A 22,996-nucleotide genomic window follows, 5' to 3' on the forward strand; every position below is an offset into this window, starting at 1 on the left:
TATAGTTTGTTTAGGAACGTTGTATGAGAGAGTAGCTTGTCCTATACAAATAACTAATTAAATATTATACAGTTGATTAAGTCATAATAAACTTTTCCCAAAATGTAAACTAAATAAATTTAGATTAAGAAAATAAATCTTTCAGTTCTGTTAAACTCATACAAGATACTTTGTTTACTTACCGATGTCATCAGTTTTGTGGCCCGGGAACTAAACTCCAAACTTTCCGAATTCCACCGAACTTCCGCGATTGTTCTGCAAGAAAAAGCGGAATCAAATTCAAAAACTTTTTCTAGGGTAAAAGTTGCATGGATTTACATTGTTAACAAGTTTTGGGGCAACATCAAAGTTTGCGTGTGTCCTTGTAACAAAAAAAAAAAAAACTTGACAGGCAGTAATTTTTGCTTACGCTTTTGCGTTGAGTATTAAAACGTTATTTAAATCACGGCCCGTAAAGAATCAAAAACGAAATAAAAATTACGACTCAACATAATATAACCTGGCGGGAATATTTTTATTTTGCCAATAAAACGAGCCTTGTTTCATTTTTATTTCAGATTTTGGTGCTTCGGTCTTTTACGGTCGGAGATTTGACGAAAACAATACGGTCCGGTCATGGAGGTTTATTGATCGTAAAAAAATTATAAGACTGCAGTTTATATCAGCCGGGGTGCACTTGGGGTAGTAGTTATTTATTCGACGTGCATTGGAAACTTACTTTTTGATGTTGGGCCATTGCAGGTAGAAATCGTAACCCAAGTTCAGCAGGAAAACGGTCACTCCAGTTTCTTTTGCCATCATACTCATTGCTCCCATTGTCACGCTAGTCCATAAATGATATCTTCCTTCAGATGAGTTTCTGAAAAGGATAATAGAGCTAAATTAAGGAATTAACAAAAATAATAATTAAGTAGCATACTATTGCTACAAGCAATAACATTTAGCGTAAACAATTACTAGAGAAGAAAAGCGATAATTTTGAAAGATCCTCTAAGCAGTTTATTAAGCTCTGAGTCACATTTTAGATACATTCCTAGAATTGCTACAAAATAAAACAGTTAAAGCGTGCCCAGTTAGTTTCTTAATAGCTCTTCTTCAACTCTAGTGTTTTAAATGTAATGAATTAAAAATTATTCTTACAAAATCACATCACAAGTGACATATTCTTGTTTGTGACATTGTCTAGAACATCCTTTTGCAATTATTCTCTATTTCTTATTATTTCTTATGGTTAGTATATCCGAATAAACGATAACCACTATACGATTTCTCGTCATAACTCCGAAAATCAGAGGCGTTGCTTAATCGAATATTCTACTTCTGGTAAAGGTACAGAAGTACAAGTTATTAATACCTCATTTAAAGAATTATAAAAACTTTTCCAAATTTTACTTAAGGTAAACCATATCCACAAAGCAGGAGGTAAGTAGGTAGGGAGAGTCAGTTTGTAACTAATAGGACATATATATATTCTATAGCAATATACAAAAGTCATCAAAATTAATCCCTTATTCGTAAAAAAATCGAAATTAATATATAATTTAGAAACTATTTGTTTTTTTTTCTCATACCTGCAGGTGGTTTCAAGTAATTTAAGTTTTCGTTTAAAAGAACATTCTATCCTCTGTCCATCGAAAACCACAAATAATTTATTAATAATCGATTAGATATTAAGTAAATTATACTTATTATCTTATATACTTAATCTATTTTGTATACTTTCTTTAAGATATACATTTTGATTCTTAGTGCTAAATAATGGTGCAGTCCTAAACCTGAAAAATCACCACTTAAGGTTATTTTATATCTTTCGTAATTTTTCTTAGTAATTTTTGAGTTTTTATTTTGATTTAAGTGCTTCAGAAGGTTCTTATGGCGTTTAACTTCAGTTTCAAATCGTGGTAATATCATTAGAGGGGTTTACATTATGTTTCTAGTTTTCATATTAGTTAAAAAGTTTCTACAATTTTTTTCTCATTCAAATGATGGGAAATCAAATGAAAAATGGCATATGTACAGGGTATATACCACGGTGAAAGACATCGATTGATATACAAAAGACTACAAATAGAAAGGTTTTGAAAATGGGCCTATCCCACATATCATAAATTTTTGTTTTAATGACTGGAATCGAAAGAATAGGATCAAAAAACTAATTTTTCATATTCTTGAAGAAAAAATTATGGTCGTAAATGTTCCTACATTAGTTTGAATTTGTCCATTAAATTTAAAAGATCTGTTTTGGCGCGCATGTGACGTACGTAATTCTGGGAAATTTTATTGGCTGTTGCACGCCAACTGTTTCACTTCTTGTCGCTGATTGGTTGATAGTGTAGTACGTCACCGGCGGCGGGCGTTTAAAACATGAGATTAATGTAGTTTTTATCATCATTTTTTTTCTATTTAGACTTAATATTTTTGAAAACAAAAAAATACGGGTATAATATTTTCAATCCGTCTTTGTAGTTATGAAATAAAAAAAAATTGTGGGACAGGCCCATTGGCAGCATAGTAAAATCAACATGCCCAATGGAACTAAAATATGTCTTTTAATGTTACACCAATTTTGCTTATTTTGAATGAAACACTGCATATTAATGCATTTTTGAACACTCCTGACGATTCTATTTATTAATTATAACAAATAATTATATTTAATCATCTTTGAGTTTTGGTTTTTTATCTTGACTAATGTATCTATATTTTTGGAAATAAAAAAATATCTTTTCTAGATATTGACATTCGAAAATGAGATTTTCACAATTTGGAGCAATTTGGCTTGTATGTCACTATCAACTGTCACTTTAACTGTCACTTTTGTTTTTTTTGTCACTGTCAATTTTAACTTCAAAAGTTTTAACACCTGCCAAACTCTCATGTCAGCTATTCTAGAGTTTTTAAGTACACACTTGCTAATTTGCATAAGGTCTGATGATGGCTTTGATGATTTGCATAAGTATATGAATATGTACTAACATAGTGACATTAGGCATTTTGTAAATATACATAATGGACAAACCTAAATCTTACAGAAACGCAAGTAGGGTCTTTTGACTTGAAATGAAATCCTGTATACAGTGTGCTGCAAATTGGTTCTACATGTATTGGGATCTCGGTAACCGTAAGAGCTACAGAGTCGGTTAAATGGGGAAAGTTTTAGAGAATTTTATGTGAAACTTATTTCTGGTTTCCAAATTCAATAATCTTTCTCCGTTTTCCGGAAAATTGGGAAAACGTCAGAGGCTGCATTTTAAACGATTGCTTACAGCTCTTTAACAAAGCCAAAGACATTATTAAGGCACTTTTTCACGTAGAACACGATGACGTAATTAGAAAAAATCTATCGTCATTGGTTTCCGAGATATGGATGATCACTTTGTAAATTCTTATGGCCGCCATCTTGAAATTTTTGCATTTTTGGAAAGCGCTTAAAAAATCCTTTTAAATGATGTACTTGATGATGGTATTATTTAGTTTCTAAAGGGTAGAAAAATGTTTTTTAAATTTTTGTTTAGTTGGCCTTAGAAAATATCGCCGCCATTATGAAAAACAAATGACAATCTAAGAATAATACCATCATCAAGTACATCATTGACAAGAATTTTTTAAGCGCTTTTCAAAAATGCAAAAATTCAAGATGGCGGCCGTAAGAATTTACAAAGTTTTCATCCATATCTCGGAAACCAATGACGATAGATTCTTTCTAATTTAATAAATCTAATTAAAAGATAATTTAGTTTGGAAAACGGAAATAAGTTTCACATAAAATTCTCTAAAACTTTTTCCATTTAACCGACTCTCCTGAGCGAGATCCCAATACATGTAGAACCAATTTCGGACACACTGTATGTTGTGTGTTCTACGAGTCATTCTGATAAAAACCGTTTATAACAAAGCTAAGTCAATTTGTGTTCAGCACGGATTGTCCCAAACAAAACCTTAAATCGTTGATCTAAATTTTATCAAAAAAATAAAAAGTTGCGCAAATATATTTTCGATTGGATCCAATTAAAACAATCGAACACAAGGTCTAATTTATGAACTTTTGGTCGTATCCAAAATTAATTAAGTAGTGACGTAGTGTGTGGCCCGAACGTATTTTTCAATTAAACCGGACAAAAGCAGAACGGAACGGCCAGATGGCATCCTCAGGGGGAACAAAGTTCCACTTTCACCGTCGGGGGCAGGAAAAAAAACCGTTTGCACACGTGAAATTCGGATTATTCCAGAATCGATTTAACAAACGAGTCCTTTCAAAGTTATAAATGTTTGTTCAGTCCATACGGCGATAATTTCCCACACCTGATTTCCATAACGGAAGGATTAAAATTACAAACGGTTTACGATCGATTTCACTCATTCCTTTGATCGAGCGTTTTTCGAACAGAGATAAGATTAAAATGAATGTCCCTTTTAAGGAAAGGTCCATTTGATACACATAAATCTGCCCGTAAGCGCGATTACTGAAAAATCTGGGTTCAGCACGAATATCTTTGATATTCCCCCGGTTATCACATCTCTTGAAATGCAATAAAAAAGGGATCGCCAAAAGCCTGGTAATCCTCTTAATATTGTTTTGCGGCCACTTGTCTTATGTTCGGAAACTCGGAGGTTGCGGGTTGAAAGGGAACGCAAATGGCTTTTTTGAAAACTGTTAGCGTCACCCGATTAATCGCATTATTTACATGGCAAAAAATGTTTGGGTATCGTAAATTGTTGCGCTCAATTGGAAATTTCAGGCTGCTGAAAAATCAGCTGAAATTTGTTGATCCCCTGGGATACGCAGCTAATTGAGTAGCGCTGTGCAACCACCAGAGCGTATTTTTCAATTTGAACTAACAGACGCTATAAATTAGTTGGGAATTGAAAACGCAGCTAACCAATCGAACGATACCGCCCTAAAAAAAAGCAAACACAAAAACAATCTTTTAAATAAATTTAAACCTTGTGGGAAATCCCGGAAAGAAATCGTTGCTTAGAAATAACACTCTGGAGATATGAAAAAAAAATGTTTCCTGTTTCGTTTTAAACGGCAATTTTTTCGAATGCTAAGGATACCTTTGCTGGCAACTTATCCAGAAATGATTCCAAGCTGGCAATCGATTTGTCACTTGAGATATATTGCGAACGTTTCGATTTTACACCGAGATAAATACTGTCTGGATTTACTTGCGTACGTGGCGAAGCGACAACCTGATCAATATACAAGCAATTTGGTTTGATTTTGCATTTGTCAGCGGCAGCTGTCTTGTAGGTTGGCAGGTTTTCAACTAATAATTTCTCGCTTTGAAAGATTATATGACATTTTTCATGAGGTAAACAACTTCTTTAAATTCCAGAAGGATAACGTATGGATAACGCTTCTGGAATGAAGAAGGTTATCTATTAATATTATGAAAGAAACTGGATGGTTCCTTTCACTTTTAGGAATTTGTGTTTCTGTAGGGATATTCTAGAAACACTATACGAGTTTCAAGCGAAGAATACCTTTATGCCCGGTTTTTGAAGGAATAGATCTCTTTCACATAAGAATATGGATTCGATAACTTGTCTTATTTGTCCAATTTGGGGTTCTGAACAAACCTGTCGCTTTCATAAATTATGGATAAGATATCTCAGCTAAAACGACCAGATATCATCTACAAATAGTGACGCACTTGTATTGACGGCTAAGTAATTTGCTTCTAGTAATTTGTTGTTTTCTGTGTTGTTAATTTGTTATCAAATGGATGTTTCAGTGTTTCCTTTTCTTCTGATGAAGAAGTCATGGAAATTGTCCATGCTATTGAGCGGCCAAATCGTTTTCGGCATACTAACCACAAAAATATCTGTCCGATTCTCCGAGTTCCACAATTTTACAGGTCGGAAACCCAACTAAAGTCATTGAATAAATAAATATCGATAACTATTGAAACGATAGAGCTTGTTGTTTTTAGTACATTTGACCGCTGTCTGCTTGTTTGGTTGGTTACGGATTTTATTATTTTGTGCCATTTTTTTCTAAAGTTTCTAAAGCAAAAATGTGAGTCAAGAACCACTACTTTTATGTTTTTCAGTGCAATTTCTATAGCCTTTATTGTTTTGCCACCCAAACCGTTCATTAAAAGTTTATCAGGATCAAATATTTATAGAAATTTGAAATTTTGGAAGTAAGATAAAAAATGCGATGGGTAACATTATTTTCATCTCTCTGTTACTTCCGGCTTAACCGGAAGTAGATGTCAACTTGCTTATTTTAAATGGAACTTCCGTATATAACGGTTTTCGAAACATTGACGTTTGAATAATTTTTCATTTTTAGTTTTTGGAGTGTCATATTTCCTAATCTGAATAAGATAGAGCAAAATGGCTTGCATGTTCTTATCTTAACTTTTTGAGATCTATTGCTTGGTCATATTAGAAAATTTGACAGGTGTTTTTTTACTGATAAAATTTTTGACACCTGTCAAAATTAAAAATATTACCAAATGATAGACATCAAAAAGTTAAGATAAGAACATGCAAGCCGTTTTGCTCTATTTCATTCTGGTTAGGAGTTATGACACTTGAAAACCTTAAAATGTCAAACGTCAATATCTCGAAAACCGTTGTAGATAGATATGTTATAATAAATGAAAAATATATTTGAAATTGATAGGACTATTCAAATATACAATAATATACAAGGTGTTCCAATTAAAAGAATCAAGTTGACATCAACTTCCGGTTAAACGGGTTAATTTTTTTTTCCAAAATTTCAAATTTCTATTAATATTATTGTTCATTAAAAGTTTATTATAATCCTAATAAACTTTTAATGAACGGTTTGGGTGGCTAACCCTGTATGCATATTTCCAAAGAAGATTTTCATGTTTTTGACACATCTGCAGACTGTTGTAAAAAGCCATCTTTAGAAGGTTTAAATATTCTATTTTCTATGAGTTAAAAAAAACTGACTGACTTGACGTAACTTAACCCTACTCTAAATATCAACTAATTTAGTAGTAAAAAGGTAAAAGTTTGAGAATTTACCTATCCCATCAGTCCCCCAACAGTCGAAGCTGTATAAATCACTGTACATATAATTATGGGTACAGTATTCAGAATGTTAATAGAGTCTTTAAAGGCTCAATATCCGATGGTGTGTCCATATTCCATAATAAATATTATCATCATATGTCAGACATACTTTGCCTAACATAAGCTGTTGTACAGTTATTGTTTCTACAGTTTGACACTTGTTCATGATGAAATTTGACAAAATGAAAATTTAGCGTCTACTATGAAAGAATGGGGGTGTAAGGGGTAGGCAGAACAATGTAAAAGCCTAACCAACTGACAACCTCACCTGCACGTGGTGCACCCTGCTAGACAACTAACGAGGCCCTGTCGACCGAGTGATTACCGGTATAAGTAATCCCCTCTTGTCAGCCAACAGCTTCGGGTGGATGAGCCGACAAGAGTAAGGGCACCCTATTGTCCTGGGGTTGAGAAATCGGCCCCAAAGGCGGATGAATTACAATCAAGTAATCAACGACATAAGGATGAGGAAGAATTTTGGACAAACCACCTCATTAAAGATCCAGAATGGATAAGTCCTAGTAAAAATCATCATGGCAAGGCTCACAACAAAACAAGTCCGGAATAGTTCCTCGATCGGATCTCCGGGAGGAAATGTTTTGAGCAGTGTAATGAAAGTGAACAGGGAGATAAGGATTGGTACTTGGAATGTTAAAACGATGGCACAGGCTGGAAATATCAACAACGCAACAAAAGAAATGAGAAGAATGAAAGTAAACATCATGGGAATTAGCGAGATGAGGTGGCCGGGAGTGGGTTCGGTGGATGTGGACGAACACAGAGTGTACTATGCAGGAACACAGGATGGTAAGTTTCTGAATGGGGTGGGCATTGTTGTCACCAAGGAGATAGCGCAGAGTGTCATGAACTTTGTCCCATTCTCAGAAAGAGTCCTTCTAATACAGATTAACGCCCGACCAGTAAATCTAAACATCATCCAGATTTATGCCCCCACTGCAGATAAAGATGAAGGGGAAATTGAAGAATTATACAGGAATGTCGCCCAAATACTCGAGAGGCTACCCAAAAAAGAAGTTAACATCATCATGGGGGACTTTAACGCAAAGTTGGGAGCTGGAGAAAAAACCGAGCTCATCGGGTCTTTCGGTTTGGGAGAGAGGAATGAGAGAGGAGATATGCTCGAAAAATTTACAGACGAACACGGCCTTGTAGTCCTCAACACACAGTTCAAACAACCACCGAGGCGTTTATACACATGGAGATCGCCCCTTGATAAACCTGGGAGAATAGTCAGGAATCAAATAGACTACGTACTAGTCAACAAGCGGTACAGAAACAGCTGCTTAAGTATGAGAACCTTCCCGGGAGCAGATATGCGAACCGACCACGTGCCAGTTATCGGAAGATTCAAAGTGGTTATGAAGAAGATAAAGAAAGCTGCTCCATTAAAAGTTAACCTAAGACAGCTGAAAAACGGGAAGATCAAAGAATGTGTAGAGAAAGAGCTGAATGCAGCAATGGCAGAAACAACAGAAGATAGCTCAGTAGAAGAACACTTGAATCACCTGAAAAGTAAAGTGGAACACATTAAGAACACTATTCTAAGGGAAAACGGACAAAGAGTAAGGAAGAAAACCTGGATGACAGATTACATATTGAACCTAATGGAAGAGAGAAGATTGAACAAGAATAACACCATAGAATACAAAAGGATAAACAACATCATAAGGAACGAAATACGAATGGCTAAAGAAAAGGAACAGAAAGAGAACTGTGAGGAGATAGAGGCACTGCAGTTGAAATATGACTACTTTAACGTCCACCGGAAGGTGAAAGAAGTCACTGGATAAAGAAGGAATACAAACTTAGGGAAACTAGTTGACGCTAATGGAAACATCATTGTAGACATGGAAGAGAAGAAGAAGATGTGGACTAATTACGTAGAGCACCTCTTTGAGGATAATAGAGAGAGCCCCCCAGATCCCCGGACTAACGCACAGAGTGGGCCAGAAATAATGGAATCAGAAGTGAGGGCAGCTATAGAGCAGAGCAAGGAGGGAAAAGCAGCAGGACCTGACAACATCCAGACAGAGTTCCTGAAACTTCTAGACGAAAATGGATTAAAGAAGATCACCAAACTTTTCAACAACATCTACAAATCAGGTAAAATACCACAAGAATGGCTAGTCTCAGAGTTCATTGCACTGCCAAAGAAACAAGGCGCAAAACGATGTGAAGAATATCGAACGATAAGTCTGATGAGCCACCTGCTGAAAACCTTTCTCAAAGTCATCCATAAAAGAATATACAATCGATGCGAGAACCTAATCTCTCGAAACCAGTTCGGGTTCGTCAATGCGATGGGAACCAGAGAAGCACTCTTTGCTGTCCAAGTCCTTGTCCAGAGATGCAGAGACGTTAACCTTGACGTTTACTGTTGTTTAATTGACTACGCCAAAGCATTTGACCGGGTTCAACATGGCAAAATGATGGAAATATTAAAGAAGACAGGGATCGATACCAATGACCTGAATATCATAAGTAGCTTGTACTGGGGCCAGTCGGCAACAATAAGAGTCGACGGAGAAACAACTGAGGCCGTCAAAATAATGTGAGGAGTGAGGCAGGGCTGTGTACTCTCACCCCTGCTATTCAACATCTACTCCGAGCAGATTTTTAAAGAGGCGCTCGACGACGAAGAAGAGGAGGGCATCTCAATAAATGGGAAGAAATTGAGTAATATAAGATACGCGGACGACACCATCGTGTTCGCAGATAGCCCACAAGCACTACAACAACTTATCAACAAAATAGCAAGAGTTAGTAAGGAATATGGTTTGGACATAAACATACAAAAGACCAAAATTATGGTCATTAGCAAGAACAAGATTGACAACATCCAGTTATCCATCAACAACCAACCAATAGAGAGAGTACCACACATCACGTACCTGGGAACACGTATAAACGAGAACTGGGACGCAACTCAAGAAATCAAATCACGAATCGCCAAAGCCACAGCCGCCTACAACAAAATGAGCAAACTCTTCAGAAGCCATGATCTTACACTGGAAACAAAAATGAGACTTCTCAGATGTTACATCTTTTCTATCCTCTTATACGGGACGGAATCTTGGACACTCAATGAAAGCACATCCAAGAAAATAGAAGCCTTCGAAATGCGACTCTATCGAAGAATGATGAGGATATCATGGACCGAACATATCACTAATGAAGAGGTACTAAGAAGGATGAATAAACAAAAAGAAATTATGAACACCATCAAGATCCGAAAACTGCAATATCTGGGCCACATCATGAGAAACGACTCCAGGTACTCCTTACTCCAGACAATCATCCAGGGAAAAATCAATGGAAGAAGAGGTCCAGGAAGGAGAAGAATATCTTGGCTGCATAACCTCAGGAAGTGGACCGGAAAAACATCAACCGAACTCTTCCGCATTGCCGTAAACAAGGTTAGGCTCGCCATGCTGATTGCCAACATCCGTAACGGATAGGAACCACAAGAAGAAGAAGAATGAAAGAATGTTCTAATAATGATAGAGACAAAATTTGAATATTACCATCCTTTTTTTAAGTGAAAATCAGTTTAGAACTGTCAGTTGTTCAAGTCTACTTTAAAGGATCTACTAGCTTGTAATCAAAATAAATTGTAATTGTGTGTGCACAGTGAAGAATACAAGACTTTGACAGAACCTACTGTATTCTTCATATTACTATAGTCCATCGAAATATGAGAAAGCAAAAAGGATTTAAGAACGTTGTAGAGAAAAAATTACAAAAACAATCTTCTAAAAACAACATTTTTCTTCTATACTTCTTAAGATAACATGAAACATTTTGCTGATAATTTTAATTTGTTAAACACAATCAACCAAACAGTTTATTTATATGAATCCCACCATCTTTAAATATGTCAGTTCAATCAGTCATCAATAATTTGAATCAATGCTAGACAATTTACAAATTTTGTCTTTTTTGAAGAATAAATAAAGGTATTGTGGTATTTGAGTACCTAATGTAGGTTGTTTCAGATATTTGACAGAATTAATTAAATAAAATTCGTTTAATACCGTGTTTGTAAGTTATACTTTTTCCTTCTTTTATACTACACCTATTCAAATAATTCAATCCAATTTCGTTATATTTTGTTTTACTTTTTTGTCATTGTTACAAACAGGCTGGATATTACCAAAATCCAAATACCCTCGTGGGAATAATTTTCCTGAATCCCAGAAAGAACTGCACGATAATTTCCCCAGACAACGAACATATTGGTGTATTGAAGATTTTTAGCAGAGATAAAACTGTAGATCGTTAATGTTATTATTAGCTAGTTGATGTTATCGCTTAATGGATACGTCCGTTGGTTCAACGATCAATCAAATATTAATGTATCCATTTTATGGACGGTCATTCTAATATTACCGCTTATTAAGCTTCGGTGAATTGATACTATCTGTTTAATTTCCTAGCCTCTATTAAAGCAAAACTTTACAACTTTATCATTGATTAGCCGATCGCTGGTGTAGAGATCGCAGTGCGATTGGAAAATGTCCTTTCGAGAATAATAAGCATTAAAAAACAATTTCACCCATAAGGCAATTAGCGTAACTTTTGGGGTAAACCCAATATAAAGCCGCAGAAGTACAATTGGGATTTAAACCAAAAAGTTTGTTCAACAATTTGCCAGTTTCGGAAAGTTTATGGTGGAGCCATTTACGTTGTTTGTTCGCAAAAAAGTTATTAATTTGTCGTATGGGAAAGTTTTAAAATAGTTCATAGGTAATGCAAGTGCGATAATGTTTTGTAACGTTGGTGTTTTAGGGTTACTGGAATAGTTTATTTGTAACAAACAAATTATTTGCAAGTTTTCTAAATATATCTTAATTAGGGTGATTATAAATGACTGCGTTGGTTGTATGTAGCAACTTCTATTGAAAATATCTACTGACTAGTGACTAAGTTTAGTAAAAAAATAGTCAATCAATCAACAATAAGTAAACAATTTTTATTATACAGGGTAGCTCTAGAAGGTATGAAAAAAATGTTATTACGAATTCTAGAAGAGTAAATGTTATGGTGTAATGAGATACAGAGTAAATGCGATTTGAACTTTATTATTCTCCAACGTTTTTCCTAAAAAAATCATTTCAAAACCTAACCTAATCAGCAATTTTTAAAGTTGAAAGAACAGTAAATGAATAATAAAAATTAAATGTAATTTTCCAATTGACAAAAACGTTTTAATTACTTTTATAAATATTATAATGCAAATTAGTATTACAGATTTTGTAGTATTTTAATTGAAAAAATAATCTGACCACGAGCTTTTAAAAATAAAAAAATTATAATTTATTTTTTACGTTAAGGTTCTTGTATTAATCGACTGTTGATATCTCCGAGAATTTATTTTTGTTATTCAGTTTCAGAGCAATTTTAGGTATTTTTGTGAACATTAAGTAGAAAAAACAATGAAAGCAGTTAATTACCTTAAATATTTTACTGTAAATGCCCCATATGGACTTAATTTTAAAGATATACAGGGTGGATCAACAAAACCCAAACGGCTAAAGTTTAGGGTTGTTTGTGTCATTAAATCCGTTTGATTACATCGATTTAGTTGATTAAATACGAGTAAATGTGAGTTTCTCGAAAAGGGTGGAATCCACCCCTAAAATCGTTTACAGAATATGTGAAATATTATTTGCCATTTTAAGAGAAATACTACTACTTTGAGTCACAAAATATGCAATTAGGAAAAATAAACTGAAAGCCAGTTTAAGAGGTTAAGATTTGATGAAACTTGAAGTGTTCTTAAAAAAGTTGCCTTGATTTCACAAAGAGATTTATTAAGTATCATAAAAATGTTCTAAAGATTTAGAGAAGTGTATGTATTACAACTGAATAATTGCTTTTTATAATTCTTATTCTATTATTTGAGTAAATGGCCTAATTTTGAAAAAAACATTCACTGATCAATGACATATTGTGAACCATGCTGAATTTGAAAACCTTTTGGGTTATTAGTCAATAATAACAATCAGGTTTTTCATTTTTACATATGCGTTATGGTAACTTTTATGTTTAGCAGTGAATTGATATTACCAACTGTGAAATTTTGCACGTTTTTCTAATACGTTATGATGTGACTTTGGGTTAAATTATACCCCAATCTGCTTCACACTCTATAATTTTATATGAAAGATGAGTCGATTAACTTTCCCCCCACAAAAAAAAAATGATGACGTATTAAATTAGGGTAATCCAAGAAACAAAAGAGAATTGTGCTTTTGGTATTAGCCTCACATCCATTTGTGCTGATGCGAGAGCGTTTTCCATGTCTGGAAACAGAGCGTGGCGCACGGGCTCCTGGCTAATCAAATATTCATACCCACGTGTTGCCTATAGTCTTGATTTATATTTATATTCTACGCGTGTATATTTTATCCAGATATATATTTGCCGCTCTCTGGAAATTCTGGCAATTCCTGCGCCGCTGTTCCGAAGCTGGATTTCGAGGTAGGCACTAGGATGACTGTAAATCAGATTTGGGTCTCGTTTAGAGTTACATAGATGGGATTTCCTTCCGACTAGATCCGAACTTTATATTAAGTTTATGTTATGCATAACTTGTCCTTCGTGTCGGTGCGTTTCTTCAAACTAATCAGTTTTGCTAGGCTCCATATATTAGACCGGAAACTTTCCGTATTAAAAACTTTCTGCAACTCTGTTGCATTTGACAAAAAAAAGACTCGACTATATTAATTTAATATCCACCTTCTTTTTCCAGTTATTGTATTTCTCGGGTAATAAGCAGAAAACAACCCGGTTTCGTTTACACCCTCTGACATTAAGAAGGGAATTTTTCTCCGACGGAAAACTTTCCATATTAAAAACTTTTTAATCAGCATTTACATGATATTGAGGCTTTTATTGCTGCTCGCAAACTTTTTATTGGCCAAAATCAACTTTCGAAATTATAGGGCTTTAGAGTTAATTTAGAAAGTTAAAGAGGTTTGTTATGTACTGTGGAAATATTTCCGAGAAGCCTAATTAAGACGTTTATATTGGCAGGCCATTGATTAAAATCAAGTTATAAACTCGTTACAAAATGGATGCTCAAAGGTTTTTTTTTTTCACAGTACAATATAGTACTTTATAGTGTGTATCAAAAGAATAAATCCCCATAAACCCTGCTTTTATTTCGTTGTGAATGTGCTATGAAACCTCTTTTGAAATACACCTGAATACGTATTTTATTAAATCTGAAATTAACGTTTTTGTGGAGCTCTACAACGTATTTAGGGCCTTTTGTTAGTAATTTAATCTCTGCCAGCTTCAAAATGTGGCCACAGTCTGCACCAGAATAGAAATTGCAAAATGGAAACGTGAAAATTAGATTTATTCTAATTTTCACGTGTTATAGTGTGTCCAAGTTGTAAAGACACATTTTCTTTACAGTGTCCGGTTTAAGTTTGCTTACAGCACTGGATTTTAAGAATTCTAATTCAGCATTTATAATGATGTACATATAAAGCATTTTAAAATCTGTAGGTATCTATAGAATTATTAGAAGCTTTTGACAACCTTGTAATGATTTTAGTGGACTCTAAAACTAAGTTTCTACGATCAACCGTTTTCGAGATATTTCATTTGTTTCAGAGTTTTTTTTACTTTAAATATCAAACTGATTGATTCTCAAAGTTTAAACCTCTTATGTATTAAAACATACATTTTTTGGTGAAAATTTTGTTTCCACTAGTTCATTTAAATTAAAAAGAGATTTGACTTGTCTACTGTGGTATTAAAAGTACTGTACATATGAATTACTCACTCGATGAAGAATAGCTATCATTACATACTCAGTTTTTTCAGTTTTTGTTTGATACTTTGAAAATTCTTGTAAATATTCTTGATTTCAGTACATTTGATTAGACCCAAAGTAGCAAACATAGCCATTTAACCAAAACCCATATATCCTCTAATATTATCTTACCAGTAATGTTAGAGTAATTATTGTTTGATTGTTGTAAATTATCATCAAATTCTACAAATAACATTACTTTTATTTAATAAATAATTAAAAATATCTGAACAATATCCACACATTGTTGTCAACCTAAAACCGACTGAACTCTGATGTTTGACAGCCTGACCTAGTCTTTCACTAGAATGCTAGTTGGATAAACTAGATTATTAGAGGAATTTTAACAAAATTACCAGTTTAGCATTCCCTAAATTACATGAATTCAGAAATGAATATTGGAAAATATCTTACGAGAGAGAGAAAAAATCGTTTTCATATTTTGCAAGCAAGAGTTTCATAAACAAATTTGCTTAGTTAAACCTGATGGGGAGATAATATTAGAGGGTATTAAAATTATGTAAAAGAGTCCTAAAACAATATCACATTTTTTCAACTATTACACACATTGAACACTGTATAACCAGCGTTGCCGCAGCTACCCCGATTGGGGTAGATCTACCTCATTTCCAATAACTTCACCCCGCTCCCTTTTGCCATCAAATTTTACCCCGTTATTAAATAGAACAATCAAGAAACAAAAAAGAAAACAAATAATATTGCCTTTTCGCATTCTTTAAAAATGCGCTGATAAATATAATAAGATGACCACACTCCGACTTCGACCAATGTTGCCAGGTCCACCGTTAAAACGGTATATTTACCGTTTTAGTAGTTCTTCTACAGTTCTCCTGTTTTTTGTATATTATAATCTACCGTTTTAATTAGTGAAACTTTTCATATACTTTTTCAATTTATTGAATAGGAAATTTAATAAGGATTCTAAAAATGCGTTTAAAACAGTCATTTTCTTACTCCAAATTATTCTCTAAAACCACGGGACGTCTGTCACTATTGTCAGAATTGTCAATAAGTGTTGAAAAGTTTACTAACATTTGCAAGAATTACATTTTAACACAGTTTTCGAAACAAGACGATTTTCTGAGGTTTAACAGTTATTTTTACAATTCTCACTTCAAAGTCTAGCTAAATAGTCTTATGAAATCACATGACAACTGTCAATAACGTCAAAACTGTCAAACCATGCTTTAAAGTTGCAAAAATCAGGGTTTAGGTACGTTTTCTTGTAGTATTTGATAATAAAACGTTTTTTGAGATGTATGACAGTTATTTTGACAATTGTCACATGACCGTCTAGCTAATTAGTGTTCTACGATTACGTGACTACCGTCACTAACGTCAAAACTGTCAAACTATGCTCTAAAGTTGCAAAAATCAGGGTTTAGGAACGTTTTCTTGCAGTATTTGATAATAAAACGTCTTTTGAGATGAATGACAGTTATTTTGACAATTGTCACGACCGTCTAGCTAAATAGTGTTCTACGATCACGTGACAACTGTCAAACTATGCTCTAAAGTTGCAAAAATCAGGGTTTAGAAACGTTTTCTTGTAGTATTTGATATAAAACGTGTATTTGAGATTTATGACAGTTATTTTTCACGTGACCGTCTAGCTAAATAGAGTTCTACAATCACGTGACAATGGTCACTAACGTCAAAACTGTCAAACTATGCTCTAAAGTTGCAAAAATCAGGTTTTAGAAACGTTTTCTGGTAGTATTTGATATAAAACGCGTTTTTGAGATTTATGACAGTTATTTTGACAATTGTCACGTGACCGTCTAGCTAAATAGTGTTCTACAATCACGTGACAACAGTCACTAACGTCAAAACTCTCAAACTATGCTTTAAAGTTGCAAAAATCAGAGTATAGAAACGTTTTCTTGTAGTATTAATTGATATAAAACGTGTTTTTGAGATTTATGACAATTATTTTGTCACGTGACCGTCTAGCTAAATGGTGTTCTACGATCACGTGACAATTGTCACTAACGTCAAAACTGTCAAACTATGCTCTAAAGTTGCAAAAATCAGGGTTTAGGAACGTTTTCTTGTGGTATTTGATATAAACCGTGTTTTTGAGATTTATGACAGTTTTTTTAACAATTGTCACGTGACCGTCTAGCTAAATATTGTTCTACGATCACGCGACAACTGTCACTAATGTCAAACTTTTATCTATGCTCTAAAGTTGCAAAAATCAGGGTTTAGAAACGTTTTCTTGTAGTATTTGATATAAAACGTGTATTTGAGATTTATGATAGTTTTTTTAACAATTGTCACGTGACCTTCAAGCTAAATAGTGTTCTACAATCATGTGACTATCGTCACTAACGTCAAAACTGTCAAACTATGCTCTAAAGTTGCAAAAATCAGGGTTTAGGAACGTTTTCTTGTAGTATTTGATATACACCGTGTTTTTGAGATTTATGACAGTTTTTTTAACAATTGTGACGTGACCGTCTAGCTAAATAGTGTTCTACGATCACGTGACAACTGTCACTAACGTCAAAACTGTCAAACCATGCTTTAAAGTTGCAAAAATCAGGGTTTAGGTACGTTTTCTTGTAGTATTTGATAATAAAACGTTTTTTGAGATGTATGACAGTTATTTTGACAATTGTCACGTGACCGTCTAGCTAAATAGTGTTATAAAATCACGTGACAAGTGTCACTAACGTCAAAACTGTCAAACTCTGCTCTAAAGTTGCAAAAATCAGGGTTTATAAACGATTTCTGGTAGTATTTGATATAAAACGCGTCTTTGAGATTTATGACAGTTATATTGACAATTGTCACGTGACCGTATAGCTAAATAGAGTTCTACAATCACATGACAACACTCACTAACGTCAAAACTGTCAAACTATGCTCTAAAGTTGCAAAAATCAGGGTTTAGAAACGTTTTCTTTTATTATTCGATATAAAGAGTGTTTTTTTTTTTGAGATTTATGATTTTGACAATTGTCACGTGACTGTTTAGCTAAATTATCCTTTAAAACCACGTGGTCTAACAATTATTATAAAAAAAATGAAAAAACTGTATTTTTCAAGTACGGTTTTAATATTATTTATAGCATGAATCAATGATTAAAATTGTTGACAATTATTAAAAGACACCCTGTATAATAATGTAAAATGAATGAATTTGTTTTGATCTACCGTTTTTTGACTGATTATTCTACCGTCATTAAATATTTTGACTTGACAACATTGCCAATAATAACAAACCGAAACGGTGAGAACCAATGAGTAAAAAGAACAAGTATATTTTTTTATTCATTGGTGAGAACTTAGCAGGAGTGTATTCAACACATCTACCCCGAAAAATAAAATACGTTTGGCAACACTGTGTATAATCTAGAAAGTAATCGAGTAAGTTTAAAACCAGGCAAGTATGCACAAACCTAATAAAGTTTTGACCGAAAGTGTGTAAACCAATAAAAATTGTTTTAAATTAGTTATCACAAGGCTGATAGTTAAAATAACCAAATGACTGTCAAGAAAGTTATACAATATGTTTGTTTAAAGTAAATGTTTCAGAACTATTTAATTGTAACTAACACAAAACTTTTTCATTAAACATTATAAAAACTTTATTGAAAATTTGATTATTGGGTCTGGATCATTAACATTTACTCAGTTTCTAGTCAGAACTCCGCCATAGCGCTTTAAAGTTTCATAACTCGCTTCTGACATCGTTGCCTGGGAAGTTTCCGAATCTAGAATATTGATGGCTGATTGAAATATTATTGTAGACTAGATCATCATCAAGCAATGTAAATTAAGGTAACACATTGCCGGGATTTCAGCCATTATCGTGTTGCATTGCAACCCTTAAGCGAAACGGGGTCGAGCAAGAGATAGAATTTTCCGATTATCTTGCAACACGTTTCCCCCACTATGAGTTATTATCTGAGTTAGATTTTCAATTAACCGTGAGGGCCTTATTAGCTGAGGATTCACCTGGATAGTTCGTAAAGCCACCTTGAGGCTATGGGATTAAGTCAGCGCATAACATATTTGCATATCTCAAGCCGGATCGCAACTGGTTTCTGCTTTGTTGTTGGCTTTAGGCTTTAAATGCAATAAAAGCTATTTAAAGGTTAGGAACGCAACTATATTAAAAAGTAATAAACTTAAATAGGGTCGAGTTGAATGTTATTAAAAAGTTTCCGCAGAAAAGGGTCCGCTTTGTTGTGCCCTTTTCCAGTCTCGAAATTAGCAAAACGGGCTAAAAGAAAGCGGAAAAACTTTTTAATTTCCAGAGATATTAATAGTCGCTATACAATCAACTAAAGTTAAACGCCCAATTATTTTTCCATTAAGCCTCGAACGTCGCCTAAGTTTCTTAAGTAATTATTTTTTTATTATTTCGGCTCCGATAAATCACCTTACAAGCGAAGTTTAATGGATTCACTGAGAACACCTGGGAAGTAATTTATTGAGAACGTTATTGTTTTAAATTGATTTTATAGGCGATTGAGTTATTTTAAATTTAAAACAGTTAATATGCCAATTTGTGTTTACTGCTGCTTTATGGAATAAAACTTGACATCACACAATCGCTGCAAAGAAATTTTTCTTTATATTCACAGATCAATCAATATTATTCAAGTGGGTTGATTTTTCAGTAATAAATATTTCATATTATACGCTCGAATGTATGTTTTCCTTTCAAAATTTCGCTGAAATGTATGTGCATTTTACAGCAGTCATGTAATAATAGTGGTTTGTTTGATTTCAACATAACGTACGAACATATTTGGATTTTTCGTATAGAATAGTACCTTATATAATCTCACTTTGTTGTTTTCAAACAAATAGGTCAAACCTCAATTTTAATCTTGATTGACCTAGTTTTTCGATTTATTTAACTTCAGATTTTTTTATGACTTGTAATAAAGGGTAATTGGTAACTATATGTTTCCTATTACTTCTAAATGGGCTTTCCCTCAATATTAAACTGACATTTCATACCATTTTTTTTTCACAATGTCTAATATGAACTCCCCATTATATTTACACTTTAAAATCAAAAGAAAATGGCCAAAGTAAAATTGGAAAAAAGTAAAGTTCAAAAAGGAAATAGTGAGAAATAAAATGAAATTGAAAGAGCAACAGAGAGTCCAAAATTTCAAGAAATAATAAATAGTTTTACTACCAAAGCGTAAGATTAGGAAAACGATGAATGAAAACGTAATTTTAATTATACGGGGTTGAACAAGAAAGTGTGAAGAAGTGTTCTTAAAATTCTTCAAACAAAACTCCCGGTATATTGTTGAATTTTCTTTTTATTTTAACAGTATACAGTTTATCTGAACTGATGCCTTCGTGAGGAGTTTGGATTGTAAAAAACCAAAGTCCTAAGCAAATGTTCCAAAATTATCAAACTGAAGAAACAAGTCTTTTCGTTGTTTTCGTATAGTAAAAATTGCTGTCTGAATGCTTTGGATTGTCAAAACACAAGCAGGAAGCATTTTAAATTTAAGTGAGTGTCAAATTAAGTCTCTTTGCTGGGTTTGAGAGTAGTCAAAAATGCTACTTGAAGCTTTCTTGAGAAGTTTGGATTGAGAAAATCAAAGATGGAAGAATGTTTAATGTTTTCAAAGTGTCTAGTCAAAGTTAGAATGCATTTTTCTGTCTTTGAGTAGTCAAAAATATTAACCAAAGCCGTTGTAAGCAGTTTGGATTGTCAAAAACCAAAGCTGTAAGCAACTAAATGTTCCAAAATTGTCAAGTTAAAGACAAAAGTTTTTTGGTTGTTTCTTCACAGTAAAAATTGCTGTCTGAATGCTTCGGATTGCCAAAACGAAGACAAGAAGCAATTTTAAAGGCTTTAAAGTGTCAATTTTAAGTCAGAATACTCTTTGCTATTTTTGAGTTAAAAATGCTACCTGAAGCTTTCCTGAGAAGTTTGGATTGAGAAAATCAAAGCTGGAAGAATGTTTAATGTTTTCAAAGTGTCTAGTCAAAGTTAGAATGCATTTTGCTGTCTTTGAGTAGTCAAAAATGTTAGCCAAAGCCTTTGTAAGCAGTTTGGATTGTCAAAAAGCAAAGCTGTAAGCAACTAAATGTGCAAAAATTGTCAAGTTAAAGACAGAAGTTTTTTGGTTGTTTCTGCATAGTAAAAATGGCTGTCTGAATGCTTTGGATTGCCAAAACGAAGACAAGAAGCAATTTTAAAGACTTTAGACTTTAAAGTGTTAAGTTAATGCCAGAATGCTTTTTTTTTGTCTTTGACTAGTAAACAATGCTGACTGAAGCCTTCCTAGACTTGAAATTGAGAAATCCAAAGCTGGAACATTTATAAAGTGTTTATTTGTATGGTATGTCCTCTTTTAGATCTTTTTTGTAGTTTGTAGAATTTTACTTTTAGAAATTTAAATTACCTGCTTAGTTTAGAAACTTTTTTAAGGTAATGCGCTTTTTGATACTTTACATAATTTCTCCTGTTTTGTTAATTATGCCTACTTTGTAAATTGATGAGCATTTTGATAATGAAAAAGTAATAATTAATATGTACTAATAATAAAGTTTTTATAATTACTGACATAACATACTGTATTTGTTTTTTTTTTAGTCATTTTTTGGGAACATAATTTAAATAGGTTTATTTTTGGACGTGATTAATCTTCTGCTACAAAAGCACCGGACATCCTGTATATTTTTTGTAATAATTAAAATATATTAGAATATTATCTGATATAAGTTGTTAGAACATTCAAAATATCATGAAAAAGAGTAAAAATAAAGCACAAAAACGATTGGTGTGTTCAACAAGTTGAAACATCAGAGCACAGTGGTGTACTCCAATGGGTTTATAGCTTTAGAAACCATTTAATTCAACGAGTATAATTAAAAAAATACATTTATGAAATACTTGTGTCTACAGCACTGGTTCATATGAATAATTTTGAATTTTCTGTATATCTAACTCTGTTTGCGATCCATCTTTTACGCATAAAGAAAATTTTAAAAATAATTGAGTTTTACACTTTATTTTATTGTATTATATTTCTTGTTAAATCACCAATAAACTGCGAAAGCACAATTTTATTCACGACAGTAAATATTTTACAGGGCTTTAACAGTAACCAAGTGAACAATTCTTAAGATTGTCATTTATATCTTTTATTAGCTTTCATTTGGCTTCAGTAGTCTATTGCAGCAAAAAAGACAACCATTAAAACTTTAACATTTTTAAGTAAGTTAAGTATGTTAGAAAATTACTTAACGTGGACTTCATACTCCAAACACTTTACAATCCGTACAAGATCCGACAATTAAGGTTTCCTCGGCAAAAAGAAGACAAAGCTGAACTAGAACAACTTGACAATACTAGACAATTCTTCATCATGAACTTGTCAAACCGTAGATTGTTAATTAATCTGCATCAGATTGCTTCCATTGCAGATTTCAGTTAGTGCATCGTTTCCGAGTGTAATAACATCTAAATTTTAAAACAAGCCGAAACATCGCTCGCCTAAAGTTTATTTAGAGTCGGACACCGTTAAGGTCCACCGAGCTTCCAGGAAGTTCTCTGCTTTAATGAAGCTGGGATATTGGGAATAGTGCAAAAGTTGGGGAATGAGTAAAAGGTCTCGAGTATGGCGAACTTTGAATAAATGTTTCCGTTTCGCTGCCAGCTACACTGGATAATGGTTATTTATTCAGACTGCTGTTAAAAGCTTGTTCGACTGAACATAGGGCTGAAAGCTGTATTTTTCATATGTCGCGTAGATTTCATTTAATCCCCCTCTTGAATTACACCCACCGAGTCCGAATAGTTTCGGGAGAGTGAAAAATAAACATCGTTTCCAAAGAGTAATTTGAGGTCTTTAAGTGCGTCCCATCAAACAGCATAAGCAGAACTCGGAGGACGGAGGCCCTCTAACAAACTGGCCGCCATTAGTCTTCCAGATTTACGCCTGAAAATTGCTTCTGGACGGATTCCCCCGAAACGAAGGACCTAAAATGGGCGTTTTCAGGTTTAACGTCCAGCGAGGCTAAACTTTCGCTGACGTTCGAAAACGGAGAAGAAAGCAAATTCGAATAAGACTTGAG

The 22,996-nt window shown here is 33.5% G+C and overlaps 1 protein-coding gene across 1 annotated transcript in view; it reads right to left on the reverse strand.

The window, feature by feature from the left end:
• The window catches only part of LOC145727174 (protein O-mannosyl-transferase TMTC1-like), a 267,670-nt gene that overhangs the window by 37,126 nt on the left and 207,548 nt on the right, over positions 1-22,996 (reverse strand). Inside the window, exons 5-6 of the mRNA XM_081976649.1 lie at positions 719-859; positions 183-255 (exon numbers count right to left, since the gene is read on the reverse strand). Of these exons, the coding sequence (XP_081832775.1) occupies positions 183-255; positions 719-859 (214 nt within the window). The remainder of the gene's footprint in view (positions 1-182; positions 256-718; positions 860-22,996) is intronic.

Source organism: Ips typographus, linkage group LG3 (assembly GCF_016097725.1).
Source record: "Ips typographus isolate SLU linkage group LG3, UJ_Ityp_2.0, whole genome shotgun sequence".
Lineage (NCBI taxonomy): Eukaryota > Metazoa > Arthropoda > Insecta > Coleoptera > Curculionidae > Ips > Ips typographus.